This window comes from Dermacentor andersoni, chromosome 10 (assembly GCF_023375885.2).
Source record: "Dermacentor andersoni chromosome 10, qqDerAnde1_hic_scaffold, whole genome shotgun sequence".
In the NCBI taxonomy this organism is placed as follows: domain Eukaryota; kingdom Metazoa; phylum Arthropoda; class Arachnida; order Ixodida; family Ixodidae; genus Dermacentor; species Dermacentor andersoni.
Window position 1 is genome coordinate 40,341,623 of NC_092823.1, and position 20,304 is coordinate 40,361,926.

Genomic DNA, 20,304 nt, shown 5'->3' on the forward strand with positions numbered 1-20,304 from the left:
TCTCCGTATAAAAGTCGTTGTAATTCAGTTGGAACTAGAGGAGTTCCGACGGGACTCTCCAGTCTTGCCCGATTCCCCGTGGGTACACGCCTTTGTCGCATGGTCTTTTCGCTGTTCCTTCCGAGCGGCAGAAATGGCCCGAGGGAGTAATAGTGGGTTTTCAAATAAGAACGTTTTATAGCGCGGGGGGGGGGGGGGGGAAGGGGGGACGTCCTCGTTCGATATGTATGACGGGGCTTTGCAAAACGTTTGGAAAGGAGGAGGTGGTTAAGGACAACAGATGAACGAGAGGCGGGGCTGATAGGAATTGCGCATGTAAACTTGTTTATACGTGTTTCATTATAATAACAACATTGTTTATACGAGTCTAGGTTTTTGCTCGATTCTGCGTGCATCAATTATTGCGTGCATCTTGCCGATTATGCGGGAAAACGCATGAGCGAAACGATGAAATGGATTGCGCGACGTCGCATAAGGGCCAGGCACGGGAATCTCTGTCTGCTGGCACCATGTAAGCTTCACATTTTAGTGCTTAAGTTAAGAATCGTCCTATAGCTGTAGTTGGGCGTATTTAGTGAGCTTCGTCACACCATGCCGCGAGGTTTGTTTGAATGTTTCTCTTTTTGGTTGCTTGCATTTTTTTTGGACGCGCGATGCAGGTATGAGAAAAGTATGAAAAGGTTTGGAGGATGGTTGTTGCAAAGGCCTGTCGAACAATTGCCCGTTCCCTTAGCTTAATTCATTCCGAAAGCCCGCGTGTTTTTTCTTGCTTTTTTTCGTACAATGAAGTTGTTATTGCGAGTAGACGCGGTAGTGCCACTTCAAAACTTCCGCTCCAGATGTGGATGAAAATTATTTGAGAGGCATATTACAGCTAACGCAATAGAAATTGGAAGAGGAGCTGGGAATGTGAAGTTGTACGAGTGGGCGAGGTTGAAAGAGCGTGTGGGGTAATTCGACGTGTTACGCGAAATTACAGAACTTGTATAACGTGCGCGTCGGAGTTCCTGGGGTATTAAATTGAGCGCTGCCACAGAATTATCGGTTCGCGCTGGACAACTCGTGTTATTCTTCCTGTTTATTTCTGTTTTTTTTTTTCACTCTTGCATTCCTGTCCATCCCATGCATCATCGGCAGAACGTCTGCGAGGCGGTCATGGTCATCACGCATTACATGCACTACGCGCTGGGTGTCTACGGCTGGCCTATGTACATGATGACGCGTGGGAGCACCGGATGCTGCCACCTCTTTCCGAGCCTCAGGTAAAGCTAGTCGCACGTGACTGCGCGGGCGTTGCGACGTCACATGACGTCAGCGGCCTTCGTGGGCCACCGTTCGTGTGCACCCTCGCTATATATCTTTGCAGGCGTAGACATTTTTCTGCCGATAAGTTAGGTAAATTGATGTTAAATTCGAAATATTAGGTTCATCTTTTCTTTGAAATTTTTTATTTTTCATTGCCAATACGATGCAATTCCAAGACGCCAATACGCTTCAATATGGGCAGCGACACAAACCCATTTTCCCGTACCAGCGTTCTGTGATGTGACAATTTTTGTCAACGTTAATTATTTTTATAGGAAAAAGAGGACTACAAAGCATTTCAAAAGGAACGAGAGTTTACACCTAGTAAGTTTCGAGCATCTTTGTTTTGGGCCAAAATGACCCAAATACCAATAAAATACTTCGTAATCAGTGATGTCACACTGACGTACAGGCATTGCGATTTCGGCGTGAATTTAAAAAAAAAGGAAAGCTTGGCATCCCTTTTATCCGCTAGGAATAAAACATTCTTGCTACGAGCGAATATAAGTTTACTTCAGAAAACATAATTTTACGAGTTCAAACTAAGCTTATGTTGATCAAAATGTTTTGGAACTTTGAAGTTCCTGCTTCAAGCGTGACACTAAGGATGGCCATGACAAGAGGTGTGGCCTTCGGTGCCTACTCTGATGATCTTAAAATTTTATTTTTGCCCTCCTCACTTCGGTTTAGGTGTTGCTGCTTCCCAACGCGCAAGAAAAAGCGCGACCGGGCGCTCGTCGTGGAGGACAACTGCTGCTACTGCAACTACGCAGCACTCAGGTATATGGTCGACAACCACAACATGGAGGTCGTCTACGTCACATACCACGTGGACGTGAGTGCAGTCTCTGTAAATCTTTTGCACGAGCCGAATGCCTTTGTAACAAAGTGCTTGGGGCTTCGAAAATCACTGTCTACATAGGTCACGTGGTCGCAAAGTTCGCGCATTGCCACAGTTCACAATATAACCGGGACAGAAGTATCCCTTCGTTATGCAGGTCATTTCGTTGTACATGGGTTCGTTGCAGAGGCGGCTGACCCTAAATGGGTTACGAGAAGCTCGTATATCGCAACGCTAAGAATCGGTTTAGCGGATGGTGTTGAACATGCAAGTCTCGCCATTAAGAGATTTAATATTGGCAATTCCGGGCGATAGTGAATAAATGCAAAGTTTGGCTGGTTGATCCATTTTTTTTTTGCTAGTGGGAGTCACGAAAGCAACGAATATTCAACCAGTTGCATCAAACTTCCTTTTTTTGTGTGTATTCACCTACGAGCTACCTTCCCCAAGTTTCCGTCATCCAACTTGCACAAGTGTGTCCTACATCGTGTATAAACCAAGCACGAATGGTTTGAGCAACACAGTGCCGTACATGGATCTCAGAGTCTGCAGCTAATGGCTTGGCCTCCCGTGGATTTGCTTGCGCAACACCTCCGTCTACAATAGCTCCACTTATCCTTTCCGTACAAAGATCCCTCCTCTCCCCACCCCCCAAAAAGAAGAGAGAGAGACACAAACTCTCGCTGCACCCAACAGGTAGTGACCCAATACACGACCTAGCAGCTCCCTCCAAGTAACAGAAAGTTATCTCGAAGGCCATGCTTTTGCAAATTGCATGTACCGGAAGCAATTGCAGAGTTGAAAACGTTTCATGGATGCCATGATTTGGAAACCATCGATTACCGCGCACTATTTAAACAGCAGTGATCAACCTGATTTCCGATTTGTTTGCACCGTTCTTGTTCTTTGTCCTTTATATTTAACGAACACCGTATGCAACCAACAAACTCACTATTGTGCTTGGCACACTTAGTAGTCAAAAACGAGGCTTAGTTGCATTAGAGAATGTATCTACTGTGGACATTAGCTGTAGACGAGAATTGAATTATAACGTGTCTGCACTTCATGTCATTGATCTGTCGGCTATTTCTTACACAGCAAGTAACATATCTTTTATTTGCCTTTTTTATCTGCATGGTAGGTCGGTGAGACGCCATTTTTCGTAGCCGTGGACCATGAGAAGCGGACAGTTGTGGTCTCAGTACGGGGGACGTTATCGCTTCAGGTGAGCCGTGGACATACGCCACTAAATGCTACGAATATGTGCGATAAATGCGCCTTGTCATATTCTGGTCTTTTTGCTGTGCACGGTATTTTGAGATTCATGTTGACTTATGTGTTACACCTTGACAAAAACAATCGCTAGATGCGAACGCAGCTTTTTTGTAGCAGTTATAAGCACGCAAAAAGCCAATTCAACATCACACCATGCCGCTCAAGCAATTTGCTAAACAGTCATCTAGTGAAACCTCGTTAAATAATCATCCTATTGGCGATTATCGCGGGTAATCTAATGCCTATGTGTCTCCGTTATCAAGGTCTGTTGATGAAAATTTCAGTCTCCATTGTTTAAATATATGGAGCAGTCGCCGCCAGAACAAGCTGTATACTTTTCGGCTTACGTGTCTATACAGTCTGCCTTTATTTTTGCACGTAGTGTGCGAATGCCAACGTCTTTCAGTGTCATGGAGGTCAAGATCTATTGCAAAAGCAGCTCCCCTGACTAGCACTCCTAATGTTTGCGTCCCGATTCATATGACATTTTCTTCTTGACACGACCGTGTCAGCAGTATATAAACAATAAAAACTTTTTCTTTTGTTTTCGTTTTACATAAGTTGTTTGCTTTGTACTCTATGCTAGCCGTAGCGTTCGCCGCGCGAGTAATCGTTTTGAAATTGCAGAATTGCGGTCCTGTCACGCTCGCCGCGAAAGCACTGATCGATCGAACTTTACAGCCCGTCAAGGAAGTTTCGGAGCGTGCGCTTTTGCGAGAGCTGTCAGGCGCTATACTCTTATAGGTCAGCAAATCTAGGCCGGATGGTAGCTTCGTGATGCGTGGTCCCTGCGCCTGGACTCTGTGGTTATGTGTACACGTATGCGACACAGCGAAAACGTTGCTACGAATCAGCGCACAGAGTCCGTCTAAACCTGTTGGGCACGCTTAGTTTAGTCAGGCGAGACTGTTGGGCTTTCTGCGCAAACGGTGGAGTTAGGGTGCGAACGTATAGGTCTGTTGTAACCACTGGAGACGGAGGAAGAAGACAAAGCAAATTATCTTCAATATACAACAGGTACAGCACGGAGTAGATGCTGAGGCTCGAGTGCGCGCGCGCGCGCGTGTTTGTGTGCGTGTGTGTGTGTGTGTGTGTGTGTGTGTGTGTGTGTGTGTGTGTGTGTGTGTGTGTGTGTGTGTGTGTGTGTGTGTGTGTGTGTGTGTGCGTGCGTGCGTATGTGTGCGCGTGTTTTAATCCTTAGCATTCTTTATCTGTGCTTGTAAAAGTTCATGTGTATAACTAAAAGTGAGTGGCGCCATCTATGTCTGACAACGTGCATTTCAGCTGCTTTCCTTCGCTTTGCGAAACAAACCGCCAAGTGCCGTTATGGTTTCGATACGCAAATGCCAGATGTCGTTATAGGGTAACGCCAGCGTCCGGAACTCATGGCATTTCATAATTAGGCCACGCACAGGAAAATTGGCAGAAATCACCTACATTTAATAAAGCACTGTATACTAATATATCACTGTATGCATGTGTCACGTGCAACGTCTTCAGTTTACCAAACACAAGTTTGGCGGTAGAACGAGTCTACTGGGGGGGGGGGGGGGGTAACCGTAGCGTTCGTCGTATTCTTTGGAGTAGCTTATCTCTCAATACAACGGCCTCGGCTTCTAGGGGAGTATAAGCCCTGACACGTAATTCCAAAGGATGCTACGCACTGTATGACGATTCCCCGGTAGGGAGTATCTGCCCCAGTGTTTTTAATGCACTCGTGCGATATGCGCTGCGCCCCGCATCGCGTGGCCACCGTCGCCGGTACTTTACCGACGTTTTAATTTTTAGTTCGACGAAATAAGCAGGACTGACTCAGACTCACTCACAGAGTAAGTTTCTTGCTCAGGGCTCACTCGGACTCAGACTGACTGAAAGTTTATTCAGCCAGCCTCACTCGGATTCAGATTCGGCGAAATTTTACTCAGCGGCGCACACTCGTATTCAAGATCGCCGAAATCTCACTCAGCCGGGCTGCACTCAGACTCACGGGTCGATCTCAGTCTGAGTGGGTCTGAATGAGTCGACCTGTGCCTGGTCCCAAGGATATCTAAACACCTATTAATTAAAGAAAAGAAGACGAGACGACTGCGGCAATGCTTTTTGAATTGAAAGGAGGTTTAGCCGGTCCTGTGTGCCCACACACGTTGACCAAAGAGAGAGAACTAGAGATAGAAACGGCTCGGAATTACTGTGAAACTAACGCTGCTACGGTTACGTAGCGTGAACTGCGGCTCGGATGCCAGATTCAGGTGCCTTCATTTCTACCGCTGTTGGACAGTTAAGACTCATTAAGTTATTAAGCTGTGACCGGCGTCTGGCTGGCTCGGCTCTCTTTCAGAGCTGGCGGGCAGGTCCACTGCGCTTTTGTGGGCGCAGCTTGTAGTGAATTGTTCAGCCCCGTATTCAGAAATGCTCCTGAACTCAAAGCCCATGCTTGACTGGATCTCTGTCACGCCTGGCGGGAGCGCATGCCCAAGACGCGCTCGTTGTGTTTTGTTCGACGCGTTCACGCCACACGTTATCCTGATCAATTCAAGCATGAGCTTCCAGTAAAGACGCATTTCAGAATGTGGAGGTTAGGTTCTCAGCAACTATGTATTAGACAGTTTTAGAATAACGTTTGCGACCAAACGTAAGACGTATTACGTACGTAAAGGATGTAGCGTTGTCCTCACTGCGTATGCTGCGAACGTTATTGGGTTTCTATAGTTTACGTGCGGTATGATAACGTACGTTATTTGGCGAGTTTAACGTTCGTAATGTTTACGCCCACTTAGAAATAGCGTTGTCGAACATGGCGGCATCCATGACTCGTGTGAGTTCTCGTGATGGCTGTACCCTCACTCTCGCTGATTGCCAGCAACTATTAGAATGAGCTTTCGCTTCCTCTAAACTCACTTGAAACCTTAGTTATGAGCGCATAGCGCGTCCAATTTCTGACGCCGTTCGGCGATTCCGGCGTCCGTAGGCCTAACGAGACGCATCCACATAGCAACAGCAGGATGATTGCTAATGGATTGTTTTGGCTTGGATACATATCTCACGAATCACGAGACGGCGCACTGTTTTGCAACGCCTTCCATCCATGGGTTTGCGTTCCCGTACGGCAAACTGGTGTTTTGAAGATACGCGGAGGTCGCCATCTTGCCGCCGAGCAGTGCGGACGTGTTTCGCATGGGCTGCCGACTTTCGACCGTTTTTTGGCAACTTTACGGACTACGACGACCCGGGAACATCACACCGAGGTCAGTGAGGGTGCTGTGCACCTAACCGCTACGTTTTTGGAGACAAGACCTGCTCATAGCCAGATTTCGGGCACTTCTCCCCCGAGCCGCACGTAGTCGTGCTGGGCCTACTTTAGGCCTAACGCGACTAGGGCCTCTCCCTGCCGCCGCCGGCGAAGACCGCCGCCGCCGGCGCCGAGCCCGAATGGAGTGTACCGTGGATGGGGAGGATATCTCCCCGGAAGAATACAACAACGAAAAGCTCTGGACCTCTGCCATCAAGGCCCACGACCGCGTCCACCCTAGGAAGAAGAATGCGACGCCGCTTGCGTCATCCATCACGACCGACGACGGCAACGGCAAGGCCGCCGAGAAAGATAAATCGGCCGCTGGCCGACCAACAATCAGAAGAAGGAGACCGCTTCCTCGCCTCCCGGCCACGGATTATAAAGTGGTTTTCAGACCGAAAGGAGGCCTCGATCTCCGTTTACACACCGCCACCACCCTCCTGCAAACGGTATGCCAGGGGTCCGACACGTACATCGCTACAGCTCGAAAGCAAGACCAGGTGCGTGTCAACCCAACCAATAATTCTTTCACCGTGAGCTCTCCATCGGCGGAGAGAGTCAAGAAATATGTCAGTCTACAAAACCTCAGAATCATCGACCAGATATACCCTGTCAATGCTTACATTGCGGCCCCGGACGAAGCTATCAAGGGAATCGCCTACAACGTGCTCGAAGACCAAACCCACGAGGAAATCCTCGAAGACATCCAGGACCTCAACAAAGGGTGCCAAATTGCAGAAGCAAGAAGGCTAGGCAAGACCTCATCGGTACTAATAACCTTTACTGGAACCCAAAAGGTACCCAGCCAAATCCGTTTGTTCGGAGGACTATACCCGTGCTACCCCTTCCGTGCCAAAACGGAAGCCTGCTTTAACTGCCGACGGGCCGGACACAGAGCCGACGTTTGCCCGAGGGAAAGGACCAACCTATGCAACCGCTGCGGGACGCAACACCCTGCAAAGGAGAAACCGGACTGCACCCCAAAATGCATCCTGTGCAACGGAGATCATTTCACGGGCACCAGAAGCTGCAAGGCCCGCTTCGAAAGACCCCACTACAGGGCAAGAAAACCCACCGAAAGCCAATGGCAACGCGGACAACAAGACAGCGGAAGACACCATTCCAGGAGCCGGGAAAGGTCCAACTCCAGCCAAAGAAGCTGGAGAAGCCGGAGCCGCTCCATCTCCTTCCCTCCCCTCCCGAAAGCCGACAGTCAAGGACGCCCAAAACAGGTGAGCTGGAAACCGCAGACCTCCCGAGAAAGAGATGGCAACGCAGAGCTCAGGGCTATGATTGAAAGACAAAATGAAACAATCAAAGAGCTTAAGGAAATCATTGTAAACTTACAGGGTAGAAACTCCCCCCAGAAGGAAACACAAAGCTCAAAACAACGCACCCCTTCTACGATACCCAACAGCTCAGTACCCCCCTCCGCGGCATCCTCGCGTGCCTCGTCACCACAACGAAGCCCCCCGGCTAAAAAGAGAACGATCGAAACGGTCAAAGACGTGGAAAGCCCCACCCTAAACGATGTAATTCACCTAATCCAAGGCATGAACACCCGACTTGATCGCATGGAGGAGAAGATGGCAGCAACCGAAGACAGAATCAGGGCAGACATGAAGGAACAAATTGGTGCATTAGCTACGCAGCTAAACGGACGCATGGACGCCCTCGAGACCAGACTAAGCCAAACAGAGGCTACCGTAGCCACGATACAAACTCAACTCGCAGATCATGCTGAGCAACTTGCAGCGATCTCACTATCCAAATCCGGTCTCATCAACACTCAGGTACAAAGATCAAACCAATATGGAGGGAAACCTTAAGGAAATCAAAATATGGCAGTGGAACTGCAGGGGCTTCCGCCGAAAGCGGGAGAACCTACAACTCCACATCCAAAACTTAGACAAGCCGGAAATACCGGACATCATAGCACTGCAAGAAACGCTAACTAAAGCCAAACTCAGGAACTACAAAACGTACGAAAAAACGGGAGCGCAGAACCCGCGTGCGGCCGTCTTGGTCCACAGAAACCTGACCGCTGTCGAACACGAAATAGACACGAAGGACGCGGACTGCCTCCTCGTGGAAATAATTCCACAGAAAAAAGGACAAGCGAGCCTATTTCTTCTCAACATATATAGCGCCCCCAGATCGAACCACCCCCCGATAATAGAGGCAGTTAACAAAACACTCAGGCTCTGTGGACACAAGCCGCTATTAATAGTAGGTGACTTGAACGCCAGGAACACGGCCTGGGGCTACAAAATAAACAACAAGAAGGGCACCGCCATATGGAATTACATACAAGACGAAGGCCTAACATTACTGAATGATCCGCTACAACCCACGCGAATAGGAAACAGTGTGCAGATGAACACCAGCCCCGACCTCACGATCAGTAAGAACGTGGGAGAAGGGAAATGGAGGAACACCGCCTGTAGCCTAGGCAGCGATCATTATATAATCGAAACCACCATCCCGGCCACATCGCTAAAGAAGAAAGGGCGGAAAGAGATCACGATCACCGACTGGGACAAATTTAGACTCATCAGAGCACGAGACGAACCCACCACCATAGACGACCTCGACAAATGGGTTGAACAGCTAGGCAAGGACGTCAAAACCGCGACCAAAAGCATACCAGTCACAGCAGAAACACACGCAATAGACAACAGACTACTACACATGTGGCAAGCACACGAAAGCCTTCAAAAGAGATGGCTCAAACAAAAACACAACAGAAGACTGAAGCTCAAAATTACTCGCCTAGTTAAAGAAATAGAACACCACGCACAGGAGCTGGTCAAACAACAATGGGGTCAAACATGCGACCAGATGAATGGAAAACTGGGTCTAAAAGACACGTGGCACCTACTCAGGTACCTCCTAGACCCTGAAAATTGTAAGACGGCACATAACAAGAATATCAGCCGCATTATACACGAACACCCCCTTCAAGACGACGAACTCCTCGACGAACTCAGGAGTAGATATGTAGATACCTCCGACAAGGAAACGCTTCCCGAATACAAAGGACCTCCGAATCCAGGAATGGACGAGGAAATAACGACGGCGGAGGTGAGGGCGGCGCTACACAAACTCCGCACATCCTCTGCCCCGGGAGCGGACGGAATCACAAACCGAACCTTGAGAAACCTGGATGAGGAATCAATCAAAGCTATCACACAACTCTTCAACCAATGCTGGGAAAAGGGCAAGCTGCCGGCAGCGTGGAAACACGCAAAGATAACCTTCATACCGAAACCAGGGAAGAGCCTACAAATACAAAATTTGAGACCTATCTCCCTCACTTCATGCCTGGGCAAATTGCTAGAACACGTGATTCTAGGTCGCCTGCAAGAACACATGGACAAGCACGAACTCTTCCCCAGCACAATGTTGGGCTTTAGACAACACCTCTCCACACAAGACCTCATGCTTAGACTATCGGAGGAGGTCATTAACCCTATTCACAGCAAACGAACCAAAGCAATCCTAGCTCTGGATTTAACCAAAGCATTCGACAAAATCAAGCACGAGGCTATCACGGAAGCCCTTTCAAATCTAGGAGTAGGCGAGCGAGCCCACACCTACGTCAAAGCCTTCCTATCCGCTAGGACGGCGGAAATACACTTCGGGTCACTCACATCCGACCCTTTCACACTGGGAAGCAGAGGAACGCCGCAAGGATCGGTACTCTCACCCCTCCTTTTCAATGTCGCGCTCATATCCATGGCACAGCTGCTCGAAGGAATACCAAACCTATCGCATTCCCTATACGCAGACGACATTACACTCTGGGTAACCAAAGGGAACGACGGAGAGATCGAGCACCTACTGCAAACTGGAGCAGACGTAGTCTCGGAACACGCCAGAAAGATAGGATTATCGTGCTCCCCGCAAAAATCTGAACTTCTAGTCATGAGATATTATCCACGAGGCCATACAAAAACCTCAGTCCCTATAGAAGTATACGTGGACGGCACCCTAGTTCCCGAGGTCCAAACGATCCGGATACTAGGTATGCACCTACAAAACAACGGCAAAAACACAGTGACTATCAGCAAACTTACGGCATGCGTGAACCAAACCAACCGTTTGATCCGACGCATCGCCAACAAACACTTTGGGATGAAGGAAGTGGATCTTAGGCGTCTAATCCAGGCTTTCGTGCTCAGCCGTTTCGTGTACTCCCTCCCATATCTCAACCTGTATAAAGCGGAGAAGGAAAAGGTAAACTGCCTGATAAGACAAACCTACAAGGCGGCGCTCCACCTGCCGAGATACACATCCACCGAGAGACTTCTGAAAATGGGCGTCCACAACACGCTGGACGAACTAGTTGAAGCACACAGAACAGCCCAATACGGAAGATTAACCAAGACACCTGCGGGAAGACACATCCTAAGGAAACTAAGCATCCCGTACCACAGCACTCAAACAAACGTCGGGCCCATACCCAGAGACATCTTCAATCGCCTCAGGGTTGACCCAATCCCAAAGAACATGCATCCGGAGTATCACAGCAAACGGAGACAGGCCCGGGCCAAAGCACTCCAGAAACACTATGCAAACCACGAGGAGGCGGTATACGTAGACGTAGCCGAACTCGGAGAACGCGACGCTTTCTCCGCAGGGGTAGTAGGAAACGACCTCAAACCAATCACCGCGGTCACCATTTTTGGAAGGCACGCGGAAGAAGCGGAAGAAGCCGCGATAGCAATAGCTATCACAAATACCGCAGCCAGAATAATTTTCTGCGACTCCAAGACGGCAGTGCGTAATTTTGCCAAAGGCAGAACCCACGAACCGGCGCTACAAATTCTAAAGAAAGTACATTTCACGCCCCGCCAGATCAAAATCATCTGGATCCCTGCGCACTCGTCCCATCCCGGGAACGAAGCGGCTCACAATTTCGCCCGAGGACTCGTCAACCGGGCAGTGAGCCAACCGATCCTGCGAGGAGCAAAAGAGCGCATGATAACCTACCATGAAATTACGCAATACTATAAAAACGAAAGACTCGAATACCCACCCCCTGACAATTCCTTAACCAAAAACCAGCAGGCGACGTGGAGGCAACTCCAAACACACACCTTCCCCAACCCGTACAAACTATCCGTAGTCTACCCAGGGACACACTCCCCCGAATGTACGCTATGCGAGGCCGACAAAGCCGATTTAGCACACATCTTACACGGATGCCCTGAGCTCAAACCTAGAGCCGAATGGCAGCTATCCAACCGAGAGCAGTGGGAGGCTGCGGTGACCAGCTCGGAACCCGCGGTTCAACTGCGGGCCGTGACCTGGGCTTTAGAAGTCGCCGTAAGACACGGTCTGACGGCCACCTCACGAAGCCATCATGACTTCCCACATCTAAACTCATAAATCATTTTCTGTTGACGAATTAAAGTTTTTACCACCACCACCACCTTGAAGATACGCGCACCGTAACATCGCGCAAAGGTGCTTGCGTTTAACGTACGCAAGGCAGTAAACGGTAATCTAACACTCTAATGGCGCACCGTCAACGCTATGCTCAATTTCCTGAATGGCAGAGCCGGGTTCAATGTTCTGCCTTCCGCTGTTACCATAAGCGCTGTGGGAACGCTACTTTAAACACATTGTAGTGTTCCTGCTGAGCTGCCGTGTTCGCGCACTGCTCTGAGAAGATCAGTCCGCTTAGGGCGTGGTTCCCGGAATACGTCGAAGATGTTTAAGAAATGGGTCCTTTGGCAAATTGGTTTAGCAATTCAGCGCGAACAATGCTTTGTGCTTGGTAAGCAAACGGCCAGCTTTATGCTGCCTGGATTTGATCATAAAATAGTTTCTACATTCCACTAGTGTTGAAACGTCAAAACCCATATTTTTTTTACCAGTGAGACCTATCTATATATGTACATTCGATTGGATTAACCTTACGATACTACTGGTTAAACTACCATTTTCTACAATTAGAGGTAATCCCGTGAATTTATTGTTAGTTACCGAACATCCAGAATTTGGTGCATGGATGTACTTCCTGTCTGCAAATATATTATGATAATGATGACAAAGCGTTTATTCAGAAGGGATGACGCTTTGGCGGGTTGCTTGTAGGTGATAAGTGAACGGCACATATCGTTGAAGAGAGGCAGGCTACTAAGAGGAGCCATAATCTATAACTGGTGCAACAGCCCTGACTCTGACGGGGGAGTCAGAGGCCGCTCGATGGTCATCTAGACCGCCCACCGTACGAGTCCACTCCTCGCCCAATCCACTGCACTGTTCTATTTTACCCAAGGAGGTCTAGAAAGTGTTTTGAGACCTTTATGTTCCTGCCGAAGGCGCCAAGTGCGGCGTGATATTGTGGGTCTTGCTGCCCCAAATGATGTTCCCTTTTCCATAAGTCTCGCGTGCTCTGTTCCACATGAGATCAGGTGCAACAGTGCCGCTCGATGTTGTCTGGCCACCGCTTTCTGTTACATAATTTACAGTTCCGCCTCGGCGTAACTGCTGTCGTGGCCATTATCTGGAATGACCGACCGACCAGTGTTTCCTTGCAGATAAAGTACCTAATTTCCTTGTCGTCTCGTCTTCATTCACAGGACGTGCTCACTGACCTGAACGCCGAAGGCGAGCCTCTTCCTGTCAATCCGCCGCACGAGGACTGGCTGGGTCACAAGGTGCGACGAACATTTTGCTATTTCGCTTCCTACGTGCACACACACGCACGCATGCACATCTTGTGGTCACATAAAGAAAAACGCTGCAGATGTACTATACAGATGCCCAAACCAAGACAATCCGGGCCTTGTCATCCCACAGTTTTTGTGCCGAGGCGTCTCATCAGGCCTACGGAGGCCAGAATCGTCGAACTATCTCAGAAACCACACGCGCCATGCGCTCATACCATGCGCTCATACTCATTCACCATTTATTGGCGACTAACAATCGTGAGAGCTCAACTATCGCGTCATTCCGCACTCAAGCGAGGGGGTGCGGGTGCCGCCATGTTTGATGCTAATTCTTAACGTACACAAGCGTTACGTACTTCAAACGCGCCGAATGGCGTACGATAACACCACGTGCGTGAGCGACGTGTCCGCAGTAGTGTACGGAGCAAGCGAACGTTTGTTTGAGAACCCAATTCCGATACAGCAGTGACACGCTGGCATATAATGACCATTGTAATCATTGAGCTCGCATGATGGAGCCAAGGAGACACGCCAACTTCAATGGCTTTCGGTTTCAAACACTTTCAGAGGTAATTGAACGCAAGCATATGGCAAGGGGATAATAAAACTATTTTTACGTCTGAAAGTCACTGTTACTTTGGTGGGACAAACATACTTAGCAGCATCCAGTGTTACTGCCTTAAAGGGACACTACAGGCATATAGTAAGTCAAGCGTAAGCGATGGATTAATGCTAGAGAATCTCTAAGTAGCCTTAGTAATGGAGAAATTTAGGTAAACTCAGGATTAGGGATTCCGCAGGGACATTCAAGTATTTGCCCGATGAGGAAGACACTCCTCGCTTACATTCTGTCACTAGTACTCAACCGCTTGTTACAAAGACGTCATTGTATTGCATTACAAGACGAAAGAAAATGCTACTTGTCCAGTTCTATTTGAGTTTTTAGAAAGAACTCATTGGCTTTAGCCGTGACAATGGCGTGGGTGGTCGAAAGGTTTCGTTTCCGCCCGACTCTGCGCCGCCCCCACGTTCGCGTTTCAGCACTTATGTCATCGGGTAGTGGTGCGCCGTTCTGTCTGGCTCGCAGAACTCGCACAAACTGCAAGTAGTAGAGAATTCCACTTTCATGTCATGTCGCGGGATGCCCGAACGGTCCACGGCACTTCAGCAAAAGGAGCTGCAGCCGCGAATCCAGCGCTCTGTCCTGGCTCGGCTTCTCCATGGCCGCGCCTTTGCGTTCTCTGCGAAAAAGCCATACCGCTGTCTGTTGGGCGCCGTTTTACTCACCGACGGCTGCAAAGGGCGGGACCCGTCGTGGTTGCTCAGTGGCTATGGTGTTAGGCTGCTGAGCACGAGGTCGCGGGATCGAATCCCGGCCACGGCGGCCGCATTTCGATGGGGGCGAAATGCGAAAACACCCGTGTACTTAGATTTAGGTGCACGCTAAAGAACCCCTGGTGGTCAAAATTTCCGGAGTCCTTCACTACGGCGTGCCTCATAATCAGAAAGTGGTTTTGGCACGTAAAACCCCACAATTTATTTTTTTTTAGCAAAGGGCGGTGATGGCGTGTGCGACGTCACCATTACCCGTTAGGTGGCGGGAGATTTGAATTGCGATAAAGGTGTTACATGTTTCAGATGAGATTTTCTCGTAAGCTGTCCTTTCTTGGCACGAAACGAACCTTAAGGGATTTCCGGAGTGGTGTTGGAATACTCTGCGTCGACTTAGCATTTGCCTTTAGTGTCCCTTTAACATTGAACCGTGCAATTTGCTCTAGTTGCAGCAGTGAGAAGAAAACTGGATAATCTGCTGAAAGCTGATTTCGGCACGTCAATAATTCTCGAATTTTATTTCTGTCCCCTCGCCACAAGAAACTCTTAAATTGCGCTACATGACTTTTCGTAATCCCGTGCCACTACGTACTGAACAAATCCTATGCAGCTCCAACGCGCAGGGTTGATTCTGTGTGAAGCAAATCGATATTAATGCGTTTAGTTAAATGCTATATGCAGCTAAATGCGACGTCTACAAATGCGTACTGCACAGGTCTCAGCTATCGTATCGCACGCTGTTTACGCCTATACACAACACCGCTCATTGGCCGCGTCGAAATGCCAACAGCAAATAAGGTGGACGCATCCAATGGGACACATCGACGCAGTGGTTTCGTGAGAACCAAGGCAATATGCTTGTCGGTGGAATGACAGTCCTGTTTGAGCAGGATGGTCACATTGGCCATCCTGCTCAATAGGACTTTCCGAACCTGTTGTGCTACATGCACGCTCAGAGACGTGCGACGCATGTCTGAACACATTTTACGGCTTCCATATCCATTTGTCTCGCAGTAACACTTGCCCATTCCGGGAGGAAAAGGTGGAAACAACTTTATTCAGGAAAGTATCACATATTGTGTCATTCCAGGGCATGGTTCAGGCAGCCGAGTACATTAAGCGAAAGCTGGTGGACGAAGGGATTCTGTCGCAAGCCTTCAACTACAGCCTGGTGAGTGTACAAGGCAATGATTTTATGTCGTTTCGCGAGAGCTCCTTTATTGCTGGAATCCTCTCTGATCACTTGCTGTTATCATTATTTGATATAATTTAGCAGTAGACTGTTTCCGGAGACGCTGGCAATGATAAAGTTGCCGAAACTTCCTATTATATCCCCATTTGAATAGATCAATCAATCAATACATTAAGGCATGAATGTTATGTTTCGCAAAAAAAGCTGAAGTTTTCAGTGAATGAAGATAAAATCAACAAAATGATAATAAAATGAAATTGAATTGAGGCCTCCCGAAAAGGCAGATGCCTTATTTTACCTCTATACAGTAGATGTAGTAAGGCTACGAGATCGCTAAAAGGCTTAATGCGTGTAGAGAAAGCTAATGGAAATTTATCAGTCTCTTGTATAATGTAATGCTTCTAGACTGTACAATACCAGACATCACCTTGACGGTCATCATATTCTTCATTTTCACAAGCCCTCGGCGCTGTATCGACATGGTGTCGCTATCGTCGTGAACGTGGAGGAAGAGGACGGGAGAGACCGGCGAGGAACGCAAGAAAAAGAAATGCAACAATTTGCTCGCGATAATAACGTTCTGCGATTGGCGGCCGTGCGGGCTATGTCTCGAGTTACGTCATACAGCCCGTGCACAGAGCCAGCCATGACAAGGCGGTGTGATGCGTCTCGGTGTTCACCATTACGGTCAAATGCTTGGAAGTAGGGCTGCCAAATTGTGCCCCCTAATTCTGGCTAATTATTTTTCCAGCCTAGATAGTCTGCGAAGGTACTCTATCTGCACTAGTGTAGTGTACATAGACTATCTACATAGTGTAGGTAGTCCTTCCCTTTGACTTGTGGTCCATAAACTCCAAGTCAAACAGAAAGTCCTACAGGCGCTCAGCGGACTGCCAGTGCTGTGGAGTACATATGTTTCTGCGGAGTGTACTTTTACGGACTTGTGACATAAATTTTTGTAACGGGCTGACATCGATCACTCGCAGATTAACGAGCAAATTTACTTAACCGACCCCGCTCCTGATTACGTCGTGCTCCTGCAGAGCTCATCTTACGAAGATATTCTCCTTTACAACAGAGGAAATAAAAAAAAACACCCAAACAAAGAACAAGGGATAATATCGGGACAAGAACTCGCCTCAAAATCAGGCACATCGAGCCTAAACCAGCAGGAATGAAGCTAAGATGACGAAACGACATCCCTGACCCGTTCACGCTACTCGAGGATGGTCAAAGCCAGTGTTTAAAAAGCCATAGCGGCTGCCGCCGCCCTGAGAGGCTCTGTTTAAATTAAGCGAGATAATGTTCATGCCTTCAGAGTGCTTAGATGCGATTTTGTTGTTTCTGAGCGAGACGCTGTTAAGCCTCGTTAACCTATTTATTTCTAATTTTCTTTTTTTTTTTCACTCAAAAGCTCACAAAATCGTGCAGCGTCCGGTACGCTAACGAGGTTGAGATTAGCAGGATGTTCTAAGGGTTTCGCAAAGTGAAAAATATAAAGCAACGCGCATTCCATTATGACCCTGACACATAATAACAGAAGAAGGAAAAAAAAGTTTAAATGTACTGCATACTGTTATGAATAATTCAGAGAGAAATTCGCAACAAAACCTAATTAATGAAGGAATGAAATATGCAACACCAATCCCACAAAAGACGACACAATTTAGAAAGAAGACTACATTGCTTTACGCTCCAAAGAAGCGGAGAGACAAAAACAAATAGCAAGCTCCTTCTGCTTATGTTCACAATTATTCTCACGGCTATACCATTTCTGTTATTTTGAAAAGAGGAAAAAAGAAATCGCAATATCGCCCGGAAGGATGAGCATCGATTGCGATAGGAAATCAGTAGACAGCTATACAAAGTGAATATTATAGTTTTATCAGCTGTATAAACATGTAAACACTAGCTAACTAAATAAATTAGCAGGCGTAGCGCCAGGCGTGCGCAAGCAAACATGAAGACATCTCACTCGATGACCACGGAAACTCGCTGTCAGAACGCTGAAGTGAGGAAGCACGGCAGCAGCGAGCGAATTGACCTTCGTGCTGCCTCTCACTTCAACGCGAACTAAGCGTCGAGAACACAGCGCACAGGAAGCTATCAGCACTCGGCCCGCACTCTGGCGGCCGCCGTCGCTTGCAAGACAGGGGCCGCGCGGCCGCACCATACGCCGCAGCCGCCGGTGTAGAACTCCCCTCTCCTCCTTCCCCTCCACCCGGTGCCCTGCGCGCGACGGTAGACGGGGCGCCTCCTCATCGCTTTCCTCCCTCGCGCGCGAGAGATTGCGCCGCCATCGTCGGATCACCCTCGCACGTTTTCACTAGCACATTCAACATACGGAGCTCCGCGACGATGTTATCGCCTTTGTACTTCATAGTGAACATCATAGTGACAGTGTAAGCGACGGCAGTAATGTGCCTGTAGCGTCCATACAATAGTTATCGCAACAAAAAAAACATGCACGCAATTTAAGCAATGATAATTTTAAGCAATTGCAATTTTAAGCAACAAGCTTGCTGCACTTATTGACAGTCGACTTGCGTACAGTAATATGATGTACCACATCCGGAATGCATCCCCGCCAGGCTGCGCCACTTACTGGGTTCAGGAACTCTTCGCCAGTTTAAAATTATAATGCGGACTGAAATAGTGAACAGCGTATTTTGATTGTGTCACTATAAAGCATGCTATTTTACATCAACATCTCATAACACATCCTGGCCAATTGTCAGTTCCTTTAAGGTCTATAATTGTTCTATCTGCTGCAGAATTTCTTTATTTTTTATTCTTTTCAAATAAATTAAGATAATCAATATAGCTTGTATATACAGGCTTTACGTTGTGATCGATTCTTTAATTACGTGGAACAAAGACCTCACTGTCACTCTACTGTGCGGCTCAGAAGGCTATATGCTACAGCTTTACACGTAATATCTTAAGGGCCTTGGATGCATTCATTTATTTGTTTTGTTTAGTCACGTGCTTAATTACACACATAATTACAGTACCTCAAATAACTGAGAAAGTTGGGTTTTACATAAGGAGTGAGCAGCTAATAATTATTTTCTTATATATGCGGAAATATTCGAAGCAACAAACACCCATCAAAATAAAACAACGCGAAATGGTAAAATGAAGACTATAGGTTATAGTCCTTATCTTAACACAGCGACAACAAATAAATAGAACACCATTGTGTGCCCCACGAGCAATGCAGGGTCGATCGTGGGTGAAGTTTTGCTTTCGTTCGCCCTGTGGGCAAGCGGGAAGTTCGGGGTTGGGGAAGGGAACCGAGAGAGAAACCCTCGTGCAGCGAAACTTTCTCTGCTGCTTGCCCCCAGTTTACTAAAAGGCCTCACACTAGCTGTAGCCCAGCGAAAAAAATCACGTGCAGGGTTTCGAGTGAGGATGTCCCAGCACAAAAGCCGGGTGCCCCCATCTAACGCTATTCGCCTCAGCCGCATTCGTGGCAAGAATGACAACCTTACCACCTTCCATGCCTTGAGAGATTGTGTTGCCTTTGGTATCGGCCCAATTCATCCAGTTCTCCACCTTTGGGATCGACCCAGTTGGTAACGAAACGGGTTATAGCGTTTCTTCGCCAGCGCACAATAAGGCGGTCGTCGTGCCTTCCTCGTCGTCGTGACATTCTCGTCGTCATTAAGCTATCTTGGTTGTCGTGTCGTCGCGAAACGCTCGGGCCACGCACACAATTTCTCGCTTAGCACGAGCATGTAGCAGCTTCATCTGGTAACAGGTTGCGTAATTCCAAACGATGTTAGATAGCCAGCTACTTGCAAAGATGCTTTGCATACCACCTATTCTTATATTGCGGGGAATCTGCACGATCTTTCTAGATTTTTTTCCTGACGTAGACAGCGTTTGCGTAACCTCAGTGTCCTAAATAAAGCAATCCTGTGTAAAGGTATGGGGATATACCAAATAAAAACCCTTATGTTCCCATATACGATACGAGACATGCCTCATATGAAACATGAGACAGGATGCGGCTTTTTCTACATGCCCCCTATGATATATGAGAACATCAGGGCTTTTATGTGGGATGTATAGGGCCCCGCATCATATAAGATTGTTAAACACGGGGCTCTAGACTTCTTTTCTTCAATAACGGTTCCTATGAAAGCTAGCTACGTTCGTCAAATTTTGGTCGGCCTCCCGAAGTGTCCACTGCTGTTGCGTACTTTGCAGGACAAAGGCACGACCCAGTACGACCTCGTTCTTGTGGGCCACTCCCTTGGTGCTGGGGCGGCCGCCATATTGGCCATCCTGCTCAAACAGGACTTTCCCAACCTGCTGTGCTACGCGTACGCGCCACCTGGTGGACTCCTCAGGTGAGTGCGCGTTTCTTGTTTTCACT

At 48.0% G+C, this 20,304-nt stretch overlaps 1 protein-coding gene across 2 annotated transcripts in view; it reads left to right on the plus strand.

Moving 5' to 3' along the window:
• Positions 1-20,304, plus strand: part of inaE (inactivation no afterpotential E) — a 203,551-nt gene that overhangs the window by 149,580 nt on the left and 33,667 nt on the right. For both annotated transcript variants that reach the window (XM_050168729.3, XM_050168732.3), the window contains exons 8-13: positions 1,138-1,262; positions 1,996-2,140; positions 3,288-3,371; positions 13,307-13,384; positions 15,819-15,899; positions 20,136-20,278. In XM_050168729.3, the coding sequence (XP_050024686.1) occupies positions 1,138-1,262; positions 1,996-2,140; positions 3,288-3,371; positions 13,307-13,384; positions 15,819-15,899; positions 20,136-20,278 (656 nt within the window). The remainder of the gene's footprint in view (positions 1-1,137; positions 1,263-1,995; positions 2,141-3,287; positions 3,372-13,306; positions 13,385-15,818; positions 15,900-20,135; positions 20,279-20,304) is intronic.